Genomic DNA, 15,003 nt, shown 5'->3' on the forward strand with positions numbered 1-15,003 from the left:
GCCCGTCTTTTCCTCTTATCCTATGTTATCTAATAAGCTAACTTATTTACCAAAAATACCCACTATATAAAGAAGACTTATCTCATTTTAGGTTAAAATTTTACATAGCCACTTTTTTTTCTCTCTCTCTTCTTCTCTTTGCTTTTCTTCTTTTTTATTTTATTTGATTTTCAGTTTATCTCCTCCGATTACTTTTCTGTTCGTCTTTTCCGTTCGTCTTTCCGGTCGCGTTTTCGTTCGTCTATTTCCGATTTCTCGTCGTTTCCGGTCGTTTTTCCGTTCGTCTTTTCCGTTCGCGCTAGTCTGTTCGTTTTTTCCGTTCGCGCTATGGGTTTCTCAACTCGTTTTTAGATTTGTGTAATTTTTTAGATTTTTGTAATGATTTTAAATATTTTGTAAATAAATTATTGTAGATCTATAATTTTTTATTTATAAAATTGTTCTATTATTCATATAATCATTTATTTTATCTTCTCTTATTCATAGATTTGTTTATTGCTACTGATTTTGTAAAGAAAATATTGATTTATGGTGCATTTGTAATAATTTTATAATATCTTTACGTTTTAGTGTATTTTTAGTGTATTAATAGTGTATTTCTGCTGTTTTTAGTATATTTATGGTGCATTTACAATGTTTATGGTGTATTTGCAGTGTTTATGGTGTATTTGCAGTGTTTATGGTGTATTTGCAATGTTTCATGGTATAAACCACAAAAAACACTACAAAATGCCATAAATACACTATTTATACACTACTTATACACCACTTATACACTACTTATATACTATATATACACTAATTTTAACACTATATAAACACAATAAAAACACTATATATACACTACTGTTACACTATGAAAATAAAATAAAAAATTTCAGGAAAAAAGTCTATAAAAAATAAAAATTAACACTATATATACACTAATCTTACACTATATAAAAAAACTGCCGGTCGATTCGGTCGGTTCGGTCGACCGAATTGAAAAAACCGAAAATCGAAATTGAAAACCAAAAAAGATATTTATGAAATAAAAAAATATAAAAAGGTATTTTTCGTAAATGAAAAAAGTCAGAAAAGAAAAGTCAAAACTTGCAATGTAAAGTTGTAAATAAAATTCCAAAACATATATTTTAGGAAATTACCACTAATTTTTACATTCTCTGTGTTATTTTTTAAATAAATTATAATTTAAATGAAATATTAATTTACTTCCGCGCATTACGACTAGTATCTAAATAATTGAAAAAGTCAAAACAATTATCGACTGTAAAAAGTTTAAAATATGATTTTTCACATCAACAACTATTTAAATCTCAAAAGTTACTAGGAAGTTGTTAATTTTTTTTTTCTGGATAAAGTTATTAAAATATATACTAGTATTTGATAACCAAAGAAGGTAAAACCCATAATAAACAAATTTTAATCAATCAATCCATCAAAATAAAATAGTTCAAAAAAAATGAATCCAAAATAAAAAATATTAAATGGGGAAAAGTGAAAAAAAAAAAAAAACACAGGCCGCCTCTATTTCTTAGTTTGTGAGTCTCAGCCACTTTATTTCCCTCTGCTAAAACCCCCGCCGCTCTCACACAATTTTATTACTCTGTATCTTATGAACTCTAACTAAAAACTTTCGCCATCAATTGCTCAAAAGCCCTTCTGGGTCGGATTGGATTCAAGCTTTTATTGGTAACATATCAATTTACTTGTATGTTTTTCTTATTCTTTTTATGCCTTATTGAACTGATTTTCATGGAGTTTTGTTATAATTTAATCCATAGTCTGTCTTGTTTAATTAGTTTTTACCTCTCAGTTTAACTATTTAATGACAGTTTTTAGATTAATTCAGAATTGTAGTGTGCAAAAATGTTTAAACTCTTACTTTTATGTCTCTAAAGTTATGGGTTTTATGTTATTCTTTAGTTTATGGTATAAAGTTGGAAACTTTTATAGTCAAAAAATGATAAAAGTCATTTTTTTTAGTTTTTGAAATATGGGGTTTTGCTAATTTGGATGTGATTTACTGAGTGTTGAGTGGTGTTGAAAACTAGAGGTGAAAATGGCGGGGAGGTCGAATAAAGGGAGAGGCAAGAAGGGTTCGAATGCTACTGCAGCGAATAACTCTACTTCCTCGGAGTCAGCTGTGGCAGTCGCTGCTGCTGTGAAAGATAATGTAGTTGTTTCGGAGACTAGGGATAGTGTTGAGGCTAATGGAGCACCAGCTGTGAGTGAAATAACTAGTGCTGTACCGGAAGGGAAAGAGTCTGAAACCGTAACTCCGGTTAATGAGCAAAAGCAGGGTAAAGTTGGTTTCTTGATTTACTTCTTTTTTTGATAAAATTATGCTTTACTTTGAAGTTGAGTCTGACATTTTTCTTCTTCTATCAAGTGACTGCATATTCTAACATTTGAACATGCTGTAAACTTAGGAGTATAAAAAAGTAGTATCATAATTTGGAATGCTAATGCTCTATCTATTTATGAAAAATGCATTGACATCTATTTAGCTAATATCAGAAGACGGTGTGACCCTTTCAGAACTCTCTCTTTTTGTCAATGAAAAGCTTAAAGCGGCTGTACTATGATTTAACATAGCGGTGTGTATAAAATATATGTTGTCTATAAATAGATAACTAAAGATGAAGGCTAGCTAATCAGTTGCGTTACATATGCTCAAACATATATATCCCAGTTACAACACATGATACCGCACTGTCCAATTCATCAAATTAAGAGGTTAAAATTTTCGTACTTAATAGATTAATTCTCAAGTAAGTTCAAGGTGATGAGGTTCTATTTTTATGTCATCCTAGTCTTTAAGCCATTCATTTTGTCTCAGTGATGTGGTGATGTTGCTTGTTTTTACGAATTGACATTAAGCTCAACTTAACAATTCCATTATTCTTTTCCCATATTATGGATACTGGTGTGCAATTCTTATATTCTGCTCTGCTATGCTCCTAAAGTTGTGTTTCCCCATGTGTAGGTGAGCTTCATCTTTATCCTGTCTCAGTCAAAACACAAAGTGGCGAGAAGCTTGAGTTACAAGTGAGCTTTCTTGATCTTGGGACTGGTTTTTGTATTCAATTATTTCAATTTTAAATTAAAAAGATTTCATTTAGTTTAATTTTTTCATGTCATTATTAGTTCTTCTCATGCTTGTTCTCTATGGGTGATATATATTTAACATTTAATGGCAGTTAAATCCTGGAGATTCAGTTATGGATATAAGGCAATTCCTTCTTGATGCTCCTGAGACTTGTTTCTTTACATGCTATGACTTGTTGCTGCGCACAAAAGATGGTTCAGCTCACCATCTTGAAGATTACAATGAAATCTCTGAAGTAGCTGATATTACTACTGGTGGTTGCTCATTGGAGATGGTTCCTGGTATATTAGCACCACTTGCTCTTTAATACCATTTATTTTTGCTGGAGGCTGACATGTAACCTGTTTCAACAGCTCCTTATGATGATAGATCAATTAGGGCTCATGTTCACCGCACAAGAGAATTGCTTTCATTATCGACACTCCATGCATCACTATCAACGTCGCTTGCATTAGAGTATGAGGCAGCACAGAACAAGACTCCAAGTTCAGGTGGGTGGTGAAATTTATCCTTCTCTTTCTTGTTTTCCTTTTTGGCTAGTATGTTTAGGACCTTCTGTGGATCTAGAAAATGCTCATATGATAGTATATATATCACTCTGATCTAGATACTGTGAAAACGGAGGTCCCTGAGCTTGATGGACTGGGTTTTATGGAGGATGTAGCTGGATCACTTGGTAAACTGTTATCATCTCCATCCAAAGAAATCAAGTGTGCGGAGAGTATCGTGTTTTCATCCTTCAATCCTCCCCCAAGCTATAGGAGGTCTGTATCCGTCTCTCTTTATTTGTGTTGGCACACATAAAAGCTCACATACATGTTATCATTGGCAAAAGTTATGTGTTATTTTTATTTCCCTTCAGGCTTGTTGGCGATTTAATATATTTGGACATAGTGACAATAGAAGGTAACAAGTATTGCATAACCGGCACCACAAAGACATTTTATGTTAATTCAAGTACAGCCAATGTTCTTGACCCAAAACCTAGTAAGTCTACTTCTGAAGCTACAACACTTGTTGGTCTCCTGCAAAAGATCAGCCTGAAATTCAAAAAAGGTAGAGAAACTTGGCTAATTTTTTTTTTTTTTACAGATTGATATGACGTTCTATTTCTTTGGATTGTTTCCTCTCATCTTTTTTTTCTTAACTTTTTTCAAAGCTTTTCGTGAAATTTTGGAGCGGAAGGCCTCTGCACATCCTTTCGAAAATGTTCAATCTCTTCTGCCACCAAATTCATGGCTTGGATTGAATCCAGTTCCTGGTAAGCTTACTTCCAAGCTTCAGTCTGCTGTTCAATGTGATTTAAGATTTTGACATCGTCAAATAAGTGTTTCCTTTTACTTATAAAGTGATTCTCTTTCCTGGTAAGTTTCTAGAGACAATTAACTACCAACTGATCTAGGTTGTGCTTGTTGCTTTCTGACATCTTCCTCCATGAGTTTCCTTTCCAATATCTTTTGCATTTGTTTAACTATTACCAAGATCTTATTTTAGCATCTGTCTTTTAGATTCCCATTTAGCTTCTTATGTTTATATTGTTGTCAATGCATTACGTTTACTGCACAGACATTCAATTTCCATAAGTGTGTTTCCAAGTAGATTGCTTGCAATGGATGTTTAAATTTGATGTTTGTCCTGAGTCAATATGTGAAATTTCCTTTCTCAGATCATAGACGTGATGCAGCCAGAGCAGAGAATGCACTGACTCTTTCATATGGTAGTGAGCTGATCGGGATGCAAAGGGATTGGAATGAGGAGTTGCAATCTTGTCGAGAGTTTCCCCATACAGCTCCTCAGGAAAGGTATTTTTAATCGTAATTTCTATACCTTGCCTGAATCTAAGTTTTTTGTCGTTTGGATTTGTTTTTGTCTTCCCTTAACAGTGTAAATTTGTTGTAGGATCTTGAGGGACAGGGCTCTCTACAAAGTGACTTCTGATTTTGTTGATGCTGCCATTAGTGGTGCTATTGGAGTCATCAGCAGATGTATTCTGCCTATAAATCCAACAGATCCAGAGTGCTTTCATATGTTAGTAGGACCTTCAATCAAAACATTTTGAATTTTCTCTTTTTCTAGAAGTTCACATATTTGTTATATATTCTTTTGTCTTATGGATAAAGATAGTTTTGGCATTTGTTCTTTTCAATGATCATCGGCCGTTTAAAAAATAATTCTGCTACGTCATTTATTTGCTGAGGCGTTTTCTTTCCGCAGCTGCTTCATGACTTGTAATTTCTTTTTTCTTAGGTATGTTCACAACAACATTTTCTTTAGTTTTGCTGTGGATGCGGATCTTGAACAGTTATCTAAGAAACAAACAACAGATTCTGTTCCCAAAACTGAGAATGTTTCTTCTTCACCCAATATATCTGAAAAGGTCTCAGATCTATCGCATGGGCACAGTGGGAAATCCAATGGGGTTTGTGATGCATCAGCCATAGGAGAAAGTAATGGTGTTATAGAATCAGCTCCTGAATTGCCCTCTGAGAGCCAATTGGCTGAGAGTGAGCAGGCTACATATGCTTCTGCAAACAATGATTTGAAGGGTACCAAGGCCTACCAGGAAGCTGATGTCCCTGGACTGTATAATCTTGCCATGGCCATAATTGATTACAGGGGTCATAGAGTGGTAGCACAGGTGTGCATGAAAGATGCTAACTTCCCTTGTCTCTCTCATCAATATTCTATTTTCATACGTGAACAGATTTGTTTGTGTATTTTATTGAGGAAAAATTCCATTATAAATAAAGTGCCTTGTACATGTTGGTGGTCTCTACTTTGTATGCCTGGTTGTAAGGTCAATTGGTTTCACAAAATGTCCTCTTTGGTCTAACCTGTCAGCCCTAGTCATCTTTTTTGCTTTCTATATTATGCTATGTTTTATTTTTCATCTAATACTTATGTTCTGATGTAGAGTGTTTTGCCTGGCATTCTTCAAGGAGATAAATCAGATTCACTTTTGTATGGTTCTGTTGACAATGGAAAGAAGATATGCTGGAACGAAGATTTTCATTCTAAGGTGAGAAGTGAATCCCATTTCCATTCTCGACATTGAAAGTAACTTGCTAGATTTCTTTTGGACAGACATCAGATATTAGTGGCGGTGTAGAAAGTAATATATTTTTCATTTATTGTCATGAAATGTCTTCTGTACTATTGTCCAAACAAGCTTTTTAAGTAAAAATTCTCTGTAATGAATTATGAGCCGTGTTTAGGTACTCGCAGCTGCCAAACGTCTCCACCTTAAGGAACATACAGTTGTAGATGGATCTGGAAATGCTTTCAAATTGGCTGCGCCAGTGGAGTGCAAGGGCATTGTTGGTAGTGATGACAGGTGGTTATCTCTTTGGTCGGAATGTTTTCTTTGATTCTTTGTCCTATGGATTTGTGCTTTTTCCTTCTACTTTCCCTGTAATTTTTTTCTTGTCTTGCTATTGCTTCTATGTCATTTTTTCTACATTGGGCTTCGATTTGTATTATGACTTTCATATTCAACACATCAATCAAAAGAATGCTGAACTGCGATTGCTGATATTCTACTTTTATGTAATTTTGGCCTTTTAGTTTCAGCTTTGGGACCTGTTTGGATTAGAGGTTAGCTGTTGCTATTATATTTGTTGAGACAGCTCACTACACTGCTCCCAACAGCTTCTTTTTGGATCTTTTCATTTTAACCTTTTGGTCAACTCCCGATAGCTATAACTTCAAGCTCAGCCTCTAATCCAAGCAGGCCTTTCAGCTTTCCAGTGAAGGGTTAAAATCTGCTCTTAGGACTGCTTTTGGTTTGGCATATCACATTTTATCAGATAACTTGCTTCATAAGGCTTGTACTGTTTTTTGTTTAATTCTTTATGCTTAGACTTTTAATTATTTGATTTCCAGGCATTATCTTCTGGACTTGATGAGAGTAACTCCTCGTGATGCGAACTATGTTGGAGCTGGATCCCGATTTTGTATTTTGAGGCCTGAACTAATTGCTGCCTTTTGCCAGGTATGTAACTATATATCTAAACTGAGATAATCGGTGGTTTATTTCTCATGTTCTTTCTCTCATGATATTTCTATAATGGAGAAGGCTGAAGCTGCAAAAAGATCAAAGATCGTGCCTAACTCTGAGGGAGAGCCTCATGCAACTCCAGAGTCTTCAAATGTTTCTGGGATTGATGAACAGGCAAAAACAGAGGCAACTGTAGCTGCAGCTTCTGCTGAAAGTCAGGTAATGGTACTTTATTGATCATTTATCCATCCATTTGTAATTCCCATTATATAGATTGCCACGTTGTTTAAAAGATGTATACTTTCAGGTCAGTTACTGATAGAACCATCTCTTTTTTGGAACTAATAATTCTCATGAAATAATCTTTTAAAAATTAGATATGCCGGAAGTTGTTTTGTTTATATGACTGTTAAATCAACCAAACAAGACTGAACCCTCTGAACCAACTGAACCAACTGAACCAAATAAGTAATTCGGTTGGTTATTCTGAAATTTGGTTCAATTTGGTTGCAAGAAACAGAAACCAATAAATCTAGGTTCAGTTTTTTATGGTGAAAATTCTGGTATAAAAGAACTATCACTGAATAAGAGTTACTCCTCCTGATGCAAGATACAAGCTCCCAACTCCTAATTATACCATATTTTTACTGCCTCCTAGATTAGCTCTGTTTTAGGATCATCTATCACTAAAATGATATCTATCATCCGCATTATGAGCACCCATGAAACAACCATCACTTGCACTTCCTAAGGAGCTGTGACACAAGCAAAAGGGTATTGCATCACGAGATCAATGAAAGGTTTATAGATCTACGTTTCTACTTCACCTACACTAAAATATCAAATTTCATCGTGTTTACATGTGGAATTCTCTTTCAGTTTTTCTATCTGTATTTGATGTATTTTAAATTCATTGTCAATGGATGTATGCAACTAATAAAAATAACCTAAATTCTAAGGACTTTTTGACCCATCAAAATCAAAACAAAAGAAAAAAAATTACTGGTATGTAACATAGGTGTTTAAATATGGTACCAAAATAGGCAGTGGGTTTTTGGTTGGATTTTTTTGAAAATTTGTTTGTGGTTCAGTTCGGTTCAGGTGGATTAGTTATTTAATTTTTGATTTGTTTTAATTAAAAGGTTAAGAGAACTGGTCAAATTTGTATGCAATAATTGATGGTTGACTGCTCTTTGTTCTGAAGTTGATCTTATAAAAATCTAGACTGGACTCTCTTTTCATATCTTGTTTAGCTGCATTCTTCTTTTGCCAATCATGATTCAGAAGTGGAGCTATTTTCCTTTAGTACTTAGTTTACTAGCACTTTTGAGGAAAATGCTCTATGGATTCCTGTTTTCTGGAGCAAATAATGGCAGCCAGTCTGAAAAGGCACAGGAACTTTATCTTTTGAACATGTAATATGAAAGCTTTTTTTATCTGAATGTATTCAAGCAATCATTTGAAATCTTCAACCTGCGAATTTAATCTACAGGAGATCATCCAAGAGAAAAAAGTTGAGACTGTTGATGAACATGCTTCTGGTCCTTCTGTGAGCTCTGAGTCATACGACGAAATACTTTTTAATCCTAATGTTTTAACTGATTTCAAGCTAGATGGGAGTCCAGAGGTGAATTACTTGGAAGGACAATATTTTTTTTCCATTACAATTATAATAAGTTACAAAATTATCATACTTAGTTATTTTCTTTTGCTCTTTATTAGGAGATAGCAAAGGATGAAGAAAATGTGAGGAAAGCCAGTTCTTATTTGGCAGATACTGTGCTTCCAAAGTTCATCCAGGACCTTTGTTCACTTGAAGTGTCACCCATGGATGGGCAGACACTGACTGAAGCCCTGCATGCTCATGGGATTAATGTGCGATACATCGGAAAGGTGAGTTTTATCATGGTTTGCTAGTACTTTGGTAATGCAGTCGCCTGTGTTCTGGATTGACGAGAAATCTTTGGTTGAGTTTGAATTGCATTACCATAGCTCAATTATCAATTACCGCTAAGGGGAGTCACCCGCATTTTCTAGTCTCCACATTTTATTACACAGTTATTACTTCTGACAGTACTTGTATCAGGTTGCTGAGGGAACAAAACACTTGCCTCATTTATGGGATATCTGTTCAAATGAGATTGTAGTCAGATCTGCTAAGCACATTATCAAGGTTATTATTCTTAAACTTATTTCACCCTCTCATTTTGTATCTATCAGTTTATTGTAATTTGTAATCCTATCTTGTCTGCTCCCGTGTTCCTTCACCCTGCTCATTTTCTTCTGGATCTTCAAATTTCATTTGCTTGCTGTCAGAAGTATATATTGCTCTCCGTCACAAGCAATTTTCATTTTTGTGTTGGTGACACAGGATGTTCTGAGAGATACAGAAGACCAGGATCTTGGGCCAGCAATCTCTCATTTTTTCAACTGTTTCTTTGCAAATTGTCAAGCTGTTGGTGGAAAAGGTCCTGCCAATAGCTCACAGACAAAAACACAAAAGAAAGTATGTTAAAGATAGTTTAATTATCTATTCTAGTTAGTTCATGTGAATTTCATTTCTAAGCTCTTACTAGTCACAAACCATCTGGTGAATTCCAATGGGAGAGTTGGATGATCAATTAAAATTATGATTAATATGTACAGGATCAAGCCAGTCATCAATCTTCAGGAAAATCTTCTAGGGGCCAGACAAGGTGGAAAGGAACATCTGCTAGAAAGAGTCAATCGTCATATATGAATGTTAGCTCAGAAACTGTATGGTCTGAGATCCGAGAATTTGCTAAACTTAAATATCAGGTATCTGAACTTGAGTGTAGAAGATTGAGATTTGTTACTTTAGAAGCTTTACAGGAGTTCTATAATAGTTGGGATATCCCAATTTACGGGTTTCCTCTTTTGTATAGTTTGAGTTGCCGGAGGATGCAAGGTCAAGGGTGAAGAAAGTTTCAGTTATACGCAATCTTTGCCAGAAGGTAACCGAGTCTCATTTATTAATTTGTTTGGATTTTGATGCTGTGTAGGTTCTCAGTATGAACTATCTGCATTGTGGTTCTTTATCCCTATGCTCATAGGGGTGAGCAAAAATATGGTTAAACTGTATTAACCGATCAATTTTGGTTAATTTAGTTAAATGTTTTTAGTTAAAACGGTAATTTGGTAGACCGGATTAATAAAAAAATTTGGTTTAGGTTATGATTAAGAGTTCTAAAAATTTGATTAGCGGAATTAACCAAATTAACCGATTTTTTATACTTATTATTAATAATTGTTTATAATTTTACTGGTTTAGTCGAAGTAACTGACTATTTCGGTCGGTTCACTTTTGTATTTTTAAGATTTTTGTTGATTTGGTTAATTTGGTCGTTTCAATTAAAATGATAAAATAACTCGGTTAGTTTGGTTACGGATAATTAACCAAACCGAATAATTGCTCACCCTAATGCTCATCTTCAAAGTCCGTATTTGCATATTGTTCAGGGAAAGGAATGTGTTACATTAGCTAAACTTATATCTGATAATGAATGATCATGTATGGCTTCATTGACAGGTGGGAGTTACAGTTGCAGCTCGCAAATATGATCTTAATGCTGCAGCTCCTTTCCAAGTATCAGATATCATGGATCTCCAACCCGTGGTAAAACACTCGGTTCCAGTATGTTCAGAAGCTAAGGATCTTGTGGAAACAGGAAAGGTTCAATTGGCCGAGGTAAACACTGTGCCTAATTGTCTTATTAACATGTCTTGCATGATTGGAACTAGTAAAATAAATTCAAGGTCAAAGACAATACTTGGATGACAATTTACACTAGAAGAATCTTAGACATGATTGTTATTTTGGTCAAAGGCTATGATTTAAGTAAAATTAATTCAAAGTCAGGGACGATGCTTATCAATTTGATAAAGAAAACACGAATGCTACAAATTTTTGGGTGATGTCCATATTTTGGGCAACTCACATGTTTGTATGCTACAATTCTTGAGCATGCACTCCTGGAATGTACTGTGATTTTGGATATAAAAATCACCAGCTATGTATTAAAGTGTGAACATAATCTTATTAATTCATGAGACGTCATTTCCCCATTATTTGTTTATTTGCTTTGAATCAGGGAATGCTAAGTGAAGCATATACATTATTCTCCGAGGCATTTTCCGTTCTCCAACAGGTATGCATTCCATATCTTTATTTGTGCCATAAGGTCTTCAGTTATCATAAATTTTTCATTTTCTTAATGCTTTCAGGTGACTGGTCCAATGCATCGGGAGGTTGCGAACTGTTGTAGGTACTTATCATCTGAAACTTCTATTCTTTTGTTCCATTTAAATCTACTGGACGACATCTACTTGGCATATTTATTTTGAATCAACTTCTATATATATTACATATTTATGTGAAAACATACTACTCATTAGCAATTTTTGCTAATTTATTTGGTTACAAATGATTATTAGTTTATTCAGTTCATCTGACCTGAATGTTTCAGGTACCTTGCGATGGTTTTGTATCACGCTGGAGATATGGCCGGAGCAATAATGCAACAGCATAAGGAACTAATTATAAATGAACGTTGCCTGGGATTAGATCATCCTGATACTGCTCACAGGTACCATTTGCTTCCATTTTCCTCGATAGTAATTGAGTTTGCTGAAGGTCATTAATCTGTTCCTCATATTTACTTTATCAAAACAGTTCTTTACGTTGGATACTTATTAATTTTGCGAGGAGGCTACCTCCCTTGACCTTGTGATTTTAATGATGATTGCATGTCAAAATTTCTTTAGTCACTATCAAGTCTAGCTTGTTTCACCTGAGATGAATAACATGTCTTTTTAAGTCATAAAATGAATTTATCATTGTAAAGCATTTGTGGCATATATTGTCGTAACAGGGGCACCGGATTTCCTTGCTAACTTCCATGAGCAAATTATGGGTGGTTATGATTCATTTTGTAAAGCATTTTACTTGTACTAGTGAAGCCTACTCATTCTGAAATCTTCCAATATGAAGGCTTCATAAAATGCTGCTGCATTAAACCTTCCTATAATATCTTTATGTGAATAACCGTTTGCTGATTTTAACTTGCGTGTATGCAACTACAGCTATGGAAATATGGCTCTCTTCTATCATGGACTTAACCAGACAGAACTTGCCCTACGACACATGTCCCGTGCATTGCTCTTATTGAGTTTGTCATCTGGCCCAGATCATCCTGATGTTGCCGCAACTTTTATAAATGTTGCGATGATGTATCAGGACATTGGAAAGATGGACACAGCTCTTCGGTATCTTCAAGAAGCCTTGAAAAAGAATGAGAGGCTTCTAGGAGAGGAACACATCCAAACTGCTGTATGCTATCATGCTCTTGCCATTGCATTTAACTGTATGGGCGCATTCAAACTCTCACATCAGGTACATCAGAAAAATCTCTTCACCACTTTGTCTGTGTTGGAGTGAAAATATATAGATTGTCATAGTTGTATATTGTTTCTCGTGTGCAGCATGAGAAGAAAACATATGATATACTCGTCAAGCAACTGGGTGAAGAGGACTCCAGGACACGAGACTCCCAAAACTGGATGAAGACATTTAAGATGCGTGAACTTCAGGTTGATTTAGAGACACCGGACATATATACATGCTTTAGAAATTTCATTTCCTATCAAACTATCTTAACTTCTTTTATATACAACAGATGAATGCACAAAAGCAGAAAGGTCAGGCTCTTAATGCAGCTTCTGCTCAGAAGGCAATTGATATTTTGAAGGTACTATTTTTTACCATTGAGTTTGGTTTAGTGTTTATCGGATTCATATGCTTTCTCTTAGCTAACATTAATCAACTGCATAAAGTTCCCTTAATTTGTTTTTGCATAAAGCACCAAAATTCTAGGAACCTGCATATTGCTCTAGCTCATTATGCAGCATACAAATATGCATTAGACTAAATACATCTGAATTTTGGCTCGGCGGTGTAGCGTCTGTGCACATAAGCCATACAGCCAAAAATCAGCTTCTCAAGGAAGCTGCTAGTAAACATTTTTTGTGCATATTTAGCCATAGCTCCTTGTAGAGCTGAACTGGCTGATATTGCAAAAATTGACCTCATTGTCAATTTAATAGTGGACTGGATGGATTGAATATATTGATTTCTGGCATGTTGTTTTGCAGGCCCATCCTGACCTTATGCAGGCATTCCAAGCTGCTTCTGCATCTGGAGGATCTGGGGTGAACAAATCCCTCAATCCAACAACAATTCGAGGCAGAGGAGTAGATGAAAGGGCTGCTCGTGCAGCGGCAGAAGTCAGGAAGAAAGCAGAAGCTAGGGGCCTTCCGATTCGGCCACATGGTGTTCCTGTCCAAGCTATGCCACCTCTTACTCAGCTTCTCAACATTTTTAACTCGGGGATGACCCCTGATGCAGTTGACAATGAAGAAGCCAATGGTGTCAAGAAGGAATCCGATGGCCAGCCTTCTAATGGGCAAGCAGATTCTACTAAAGACCAAGTACCGCCGCCACAAGTAGATCCTGCTCCTGTTGGTTTGGGCAAAGGATTGGCATCACTGGATTCCAAGAAACAAAAATCAAAGCCAAAAACAGCAGCTTGAAAATTGAGGCGGAGCTTTTACGTGGCAGCAAGACATGAATTTTTTCTCGAAAATACGCTGGAGTTGAAGACTAATGAGATATGGCATTTGTGTTCTATTCTTTCCCAATAATCAGGCTCGTAGGTCCAACGAGCATCCAATATCTAGCATGAACTGCCAATTGATGTGCCGTATAGTCCGACGAGGTATGAAATACAAAGTGAAATAATGTGTCGTCAGATAAGTATTCAAAGTGTTCAATATTTTTGAGCATTTTTTTTATTTTTGATGGTTAATTACTTATACTCTCTCCTGTCTGAAGTTAGGTAACCTTATAGGGGCTTTTACTTTGTTTCATCAGGTATGTAATTTTGAACTGATTCTGTATGGTAATAAAAATTACCAAACAGAATGTTGTTTGATTCCCTTTAACTGGGATACAGTAGAGGATCCTTAGCTGCAACTCGTTACTGATGTACGAACTGTTGCATCAGCATGTTTCCGACTGATCATAGACGTAGCATATAAGTTGCCGATTTTATTTCTGTTAGGGTTTGAAATCAGAAATGGGCGATATTATCCTACTTTTGGCAATGATAAACACCGATTGGTCTTGGATTTAGCGCCTTTCGGATCATGTCCGGACATAAATGTGACGACTTACTTTATGGATGAGGTTTCTCGATCTAGTTATAACTTTTAGTCTTATTGATGCTAGAAAGTTATTTTTTTTACTCCCTCCGTTCCGTTTAAGAAGTCCCATATTCTATTTTGGGATGTCCATTTGAAAAGTCTCATTACTATTTTTAGAATATTTTTCCATTGAATACCCCATTTTACCCTTATTTTAGTTATCTTAAAATAGTTTTATGGAAAATTCCACTATCATTAATAGGGGCAAAACATAAAAAAACATGAAAAGACAAGAATGATTAATGTTTTCTTAATCTGTGTGTAAAGTCAAATGGGACTTTTAAAGTGGGACGGAGGGAGTACTTTTTTTTGAACTTCTCAAAGTCTTAAAGTTATCCTAATTTGGCTAATTTTGAAAATCTATCTATTTTTCAGAATTTATTAAATTTTTAATGTAATAATTGAATGTGTAATTTTTTTATGTTTCATTTAAAAAGTCCCATTACTATTTTTAGAATACTTTTCTATTAAATACCCCATTTTACCCTTATTTTAGTTATCTTAAAATAGTTTTATGGAAAATTCCACTATCATTAATAGGGGTAAAACATGAAAAAACATGAAAAGACAAGAATGATTAATGTTTTCTTAATCTGTGTGTAAAGTCAAATGA

General features: G+C 35.0%; 1 protein-coding gene across 2 annotated transcripts; it reads left to right on the top strand.

Annotated features, from left to right (window-relative positions):
* The first annotated feature begins 1,512 nt into the window (after positions 1 to 1,512).
* LOC126661456 (clustered mitochondria protein) lies at positions 1,513 to 14,369 on the top strand. 2 transcript variants are annotated; one of them, XM_050355309.2, is made up of 29 exons: positions 1,513 to 1,711; positions 2,057 to 2,303; positions 2,990 to 3,051; positions 3,204 to 3,393; positions 3,466 to 3,603; positions 3,720 to 3,876; positions 3,975 to 4,168; positions 4,272 to 4,373; positions 4,779 to 4,914; positions 5,012 to 5,140; positions 5,360 to 5,750; positions 6,027 to 6,131; positions 6,328 to 6,446; positions 6,995 to 7,103; positions 7,188 to 7,328; positions 8,602 to 8,736; positions 8,832 to 9,002; positions 9,196 to 9,282; positions 9,481 to 9,615; positions 9,756 to 9,908; positions 10,016 to 10,084; positions 10,660 to 10,818; positions 11,222 to 11,278; positions 11,355 to 11,395; positions 11,597 to 11,716; positions 12,213 to 12,522; positions 12,612 to 12,719; positions 12,806 to 12,877; positions 13,281 to 14,369. In XM_050355309.2, exons 2-29 carry the CDS (start codon positions 2,063 to 2,065, stop codon positions 13,716 to 13,718), a joined length of 4,269 nt encoding a protein of 1,422 aa, XP_050211266.1. In that variant the 5' UTR covers positions 1,513 to 1,711; positions 2,057 to 2,062; the 3' UTR covers positions 13,719 to 14,369. The 2 variants fall into 2 exon arrangements, with proteins under 2 accessions (XP_050211266.1, XP_055960024.1); XM_056104049.1 differs by having other exon boundaries at positions 1,513 to 1,692; positions 2,055 to 2,303.
* The last annotated feature ends 634 nt before the right edge of the window (positions 14,370 to 15,003 follow it).

The sequence above is a fragment of the Mercurialis annua genome, linkage group LG8 (genome assembly GCF_937616625.2).
Source record: "Mercurialis annua linkage group LG8, ddMerAnnu1.2, whole genome shotgun sequence".
Classification (NCBI taxonomy): domain Eukaryota; kingdom Viridiplantae; phylum Streptophyta; class Magnoliopsida; order Malpighiales; family Euphorbiaceae; genus Mercurialis; species Mercurialis annua.

Coding starts and splice junctions, on each gene's coding strand:
- LOC126661456 (XM_050355309.2), top strand. CDS start 2,063: ATGGCGGGGAGGTCGAATAAAGGGAGAGGCAAGAAGGGTTCGAATGCT. Junction 3,877..3,974: donor CCTCCCCCAAGCTATAGGAG/GTCTGTATCCGT, acceptor ATTTCCCTTCAG/GCTTGTTGGCGATTTAATAT. Junction 4,915..5,011: donor CATACAGCTCCTCAGGAAAG/GTATTTTTAATC, acceptor AATTTGTTGTAG/GATCTTGAGGGACAGGGCTC.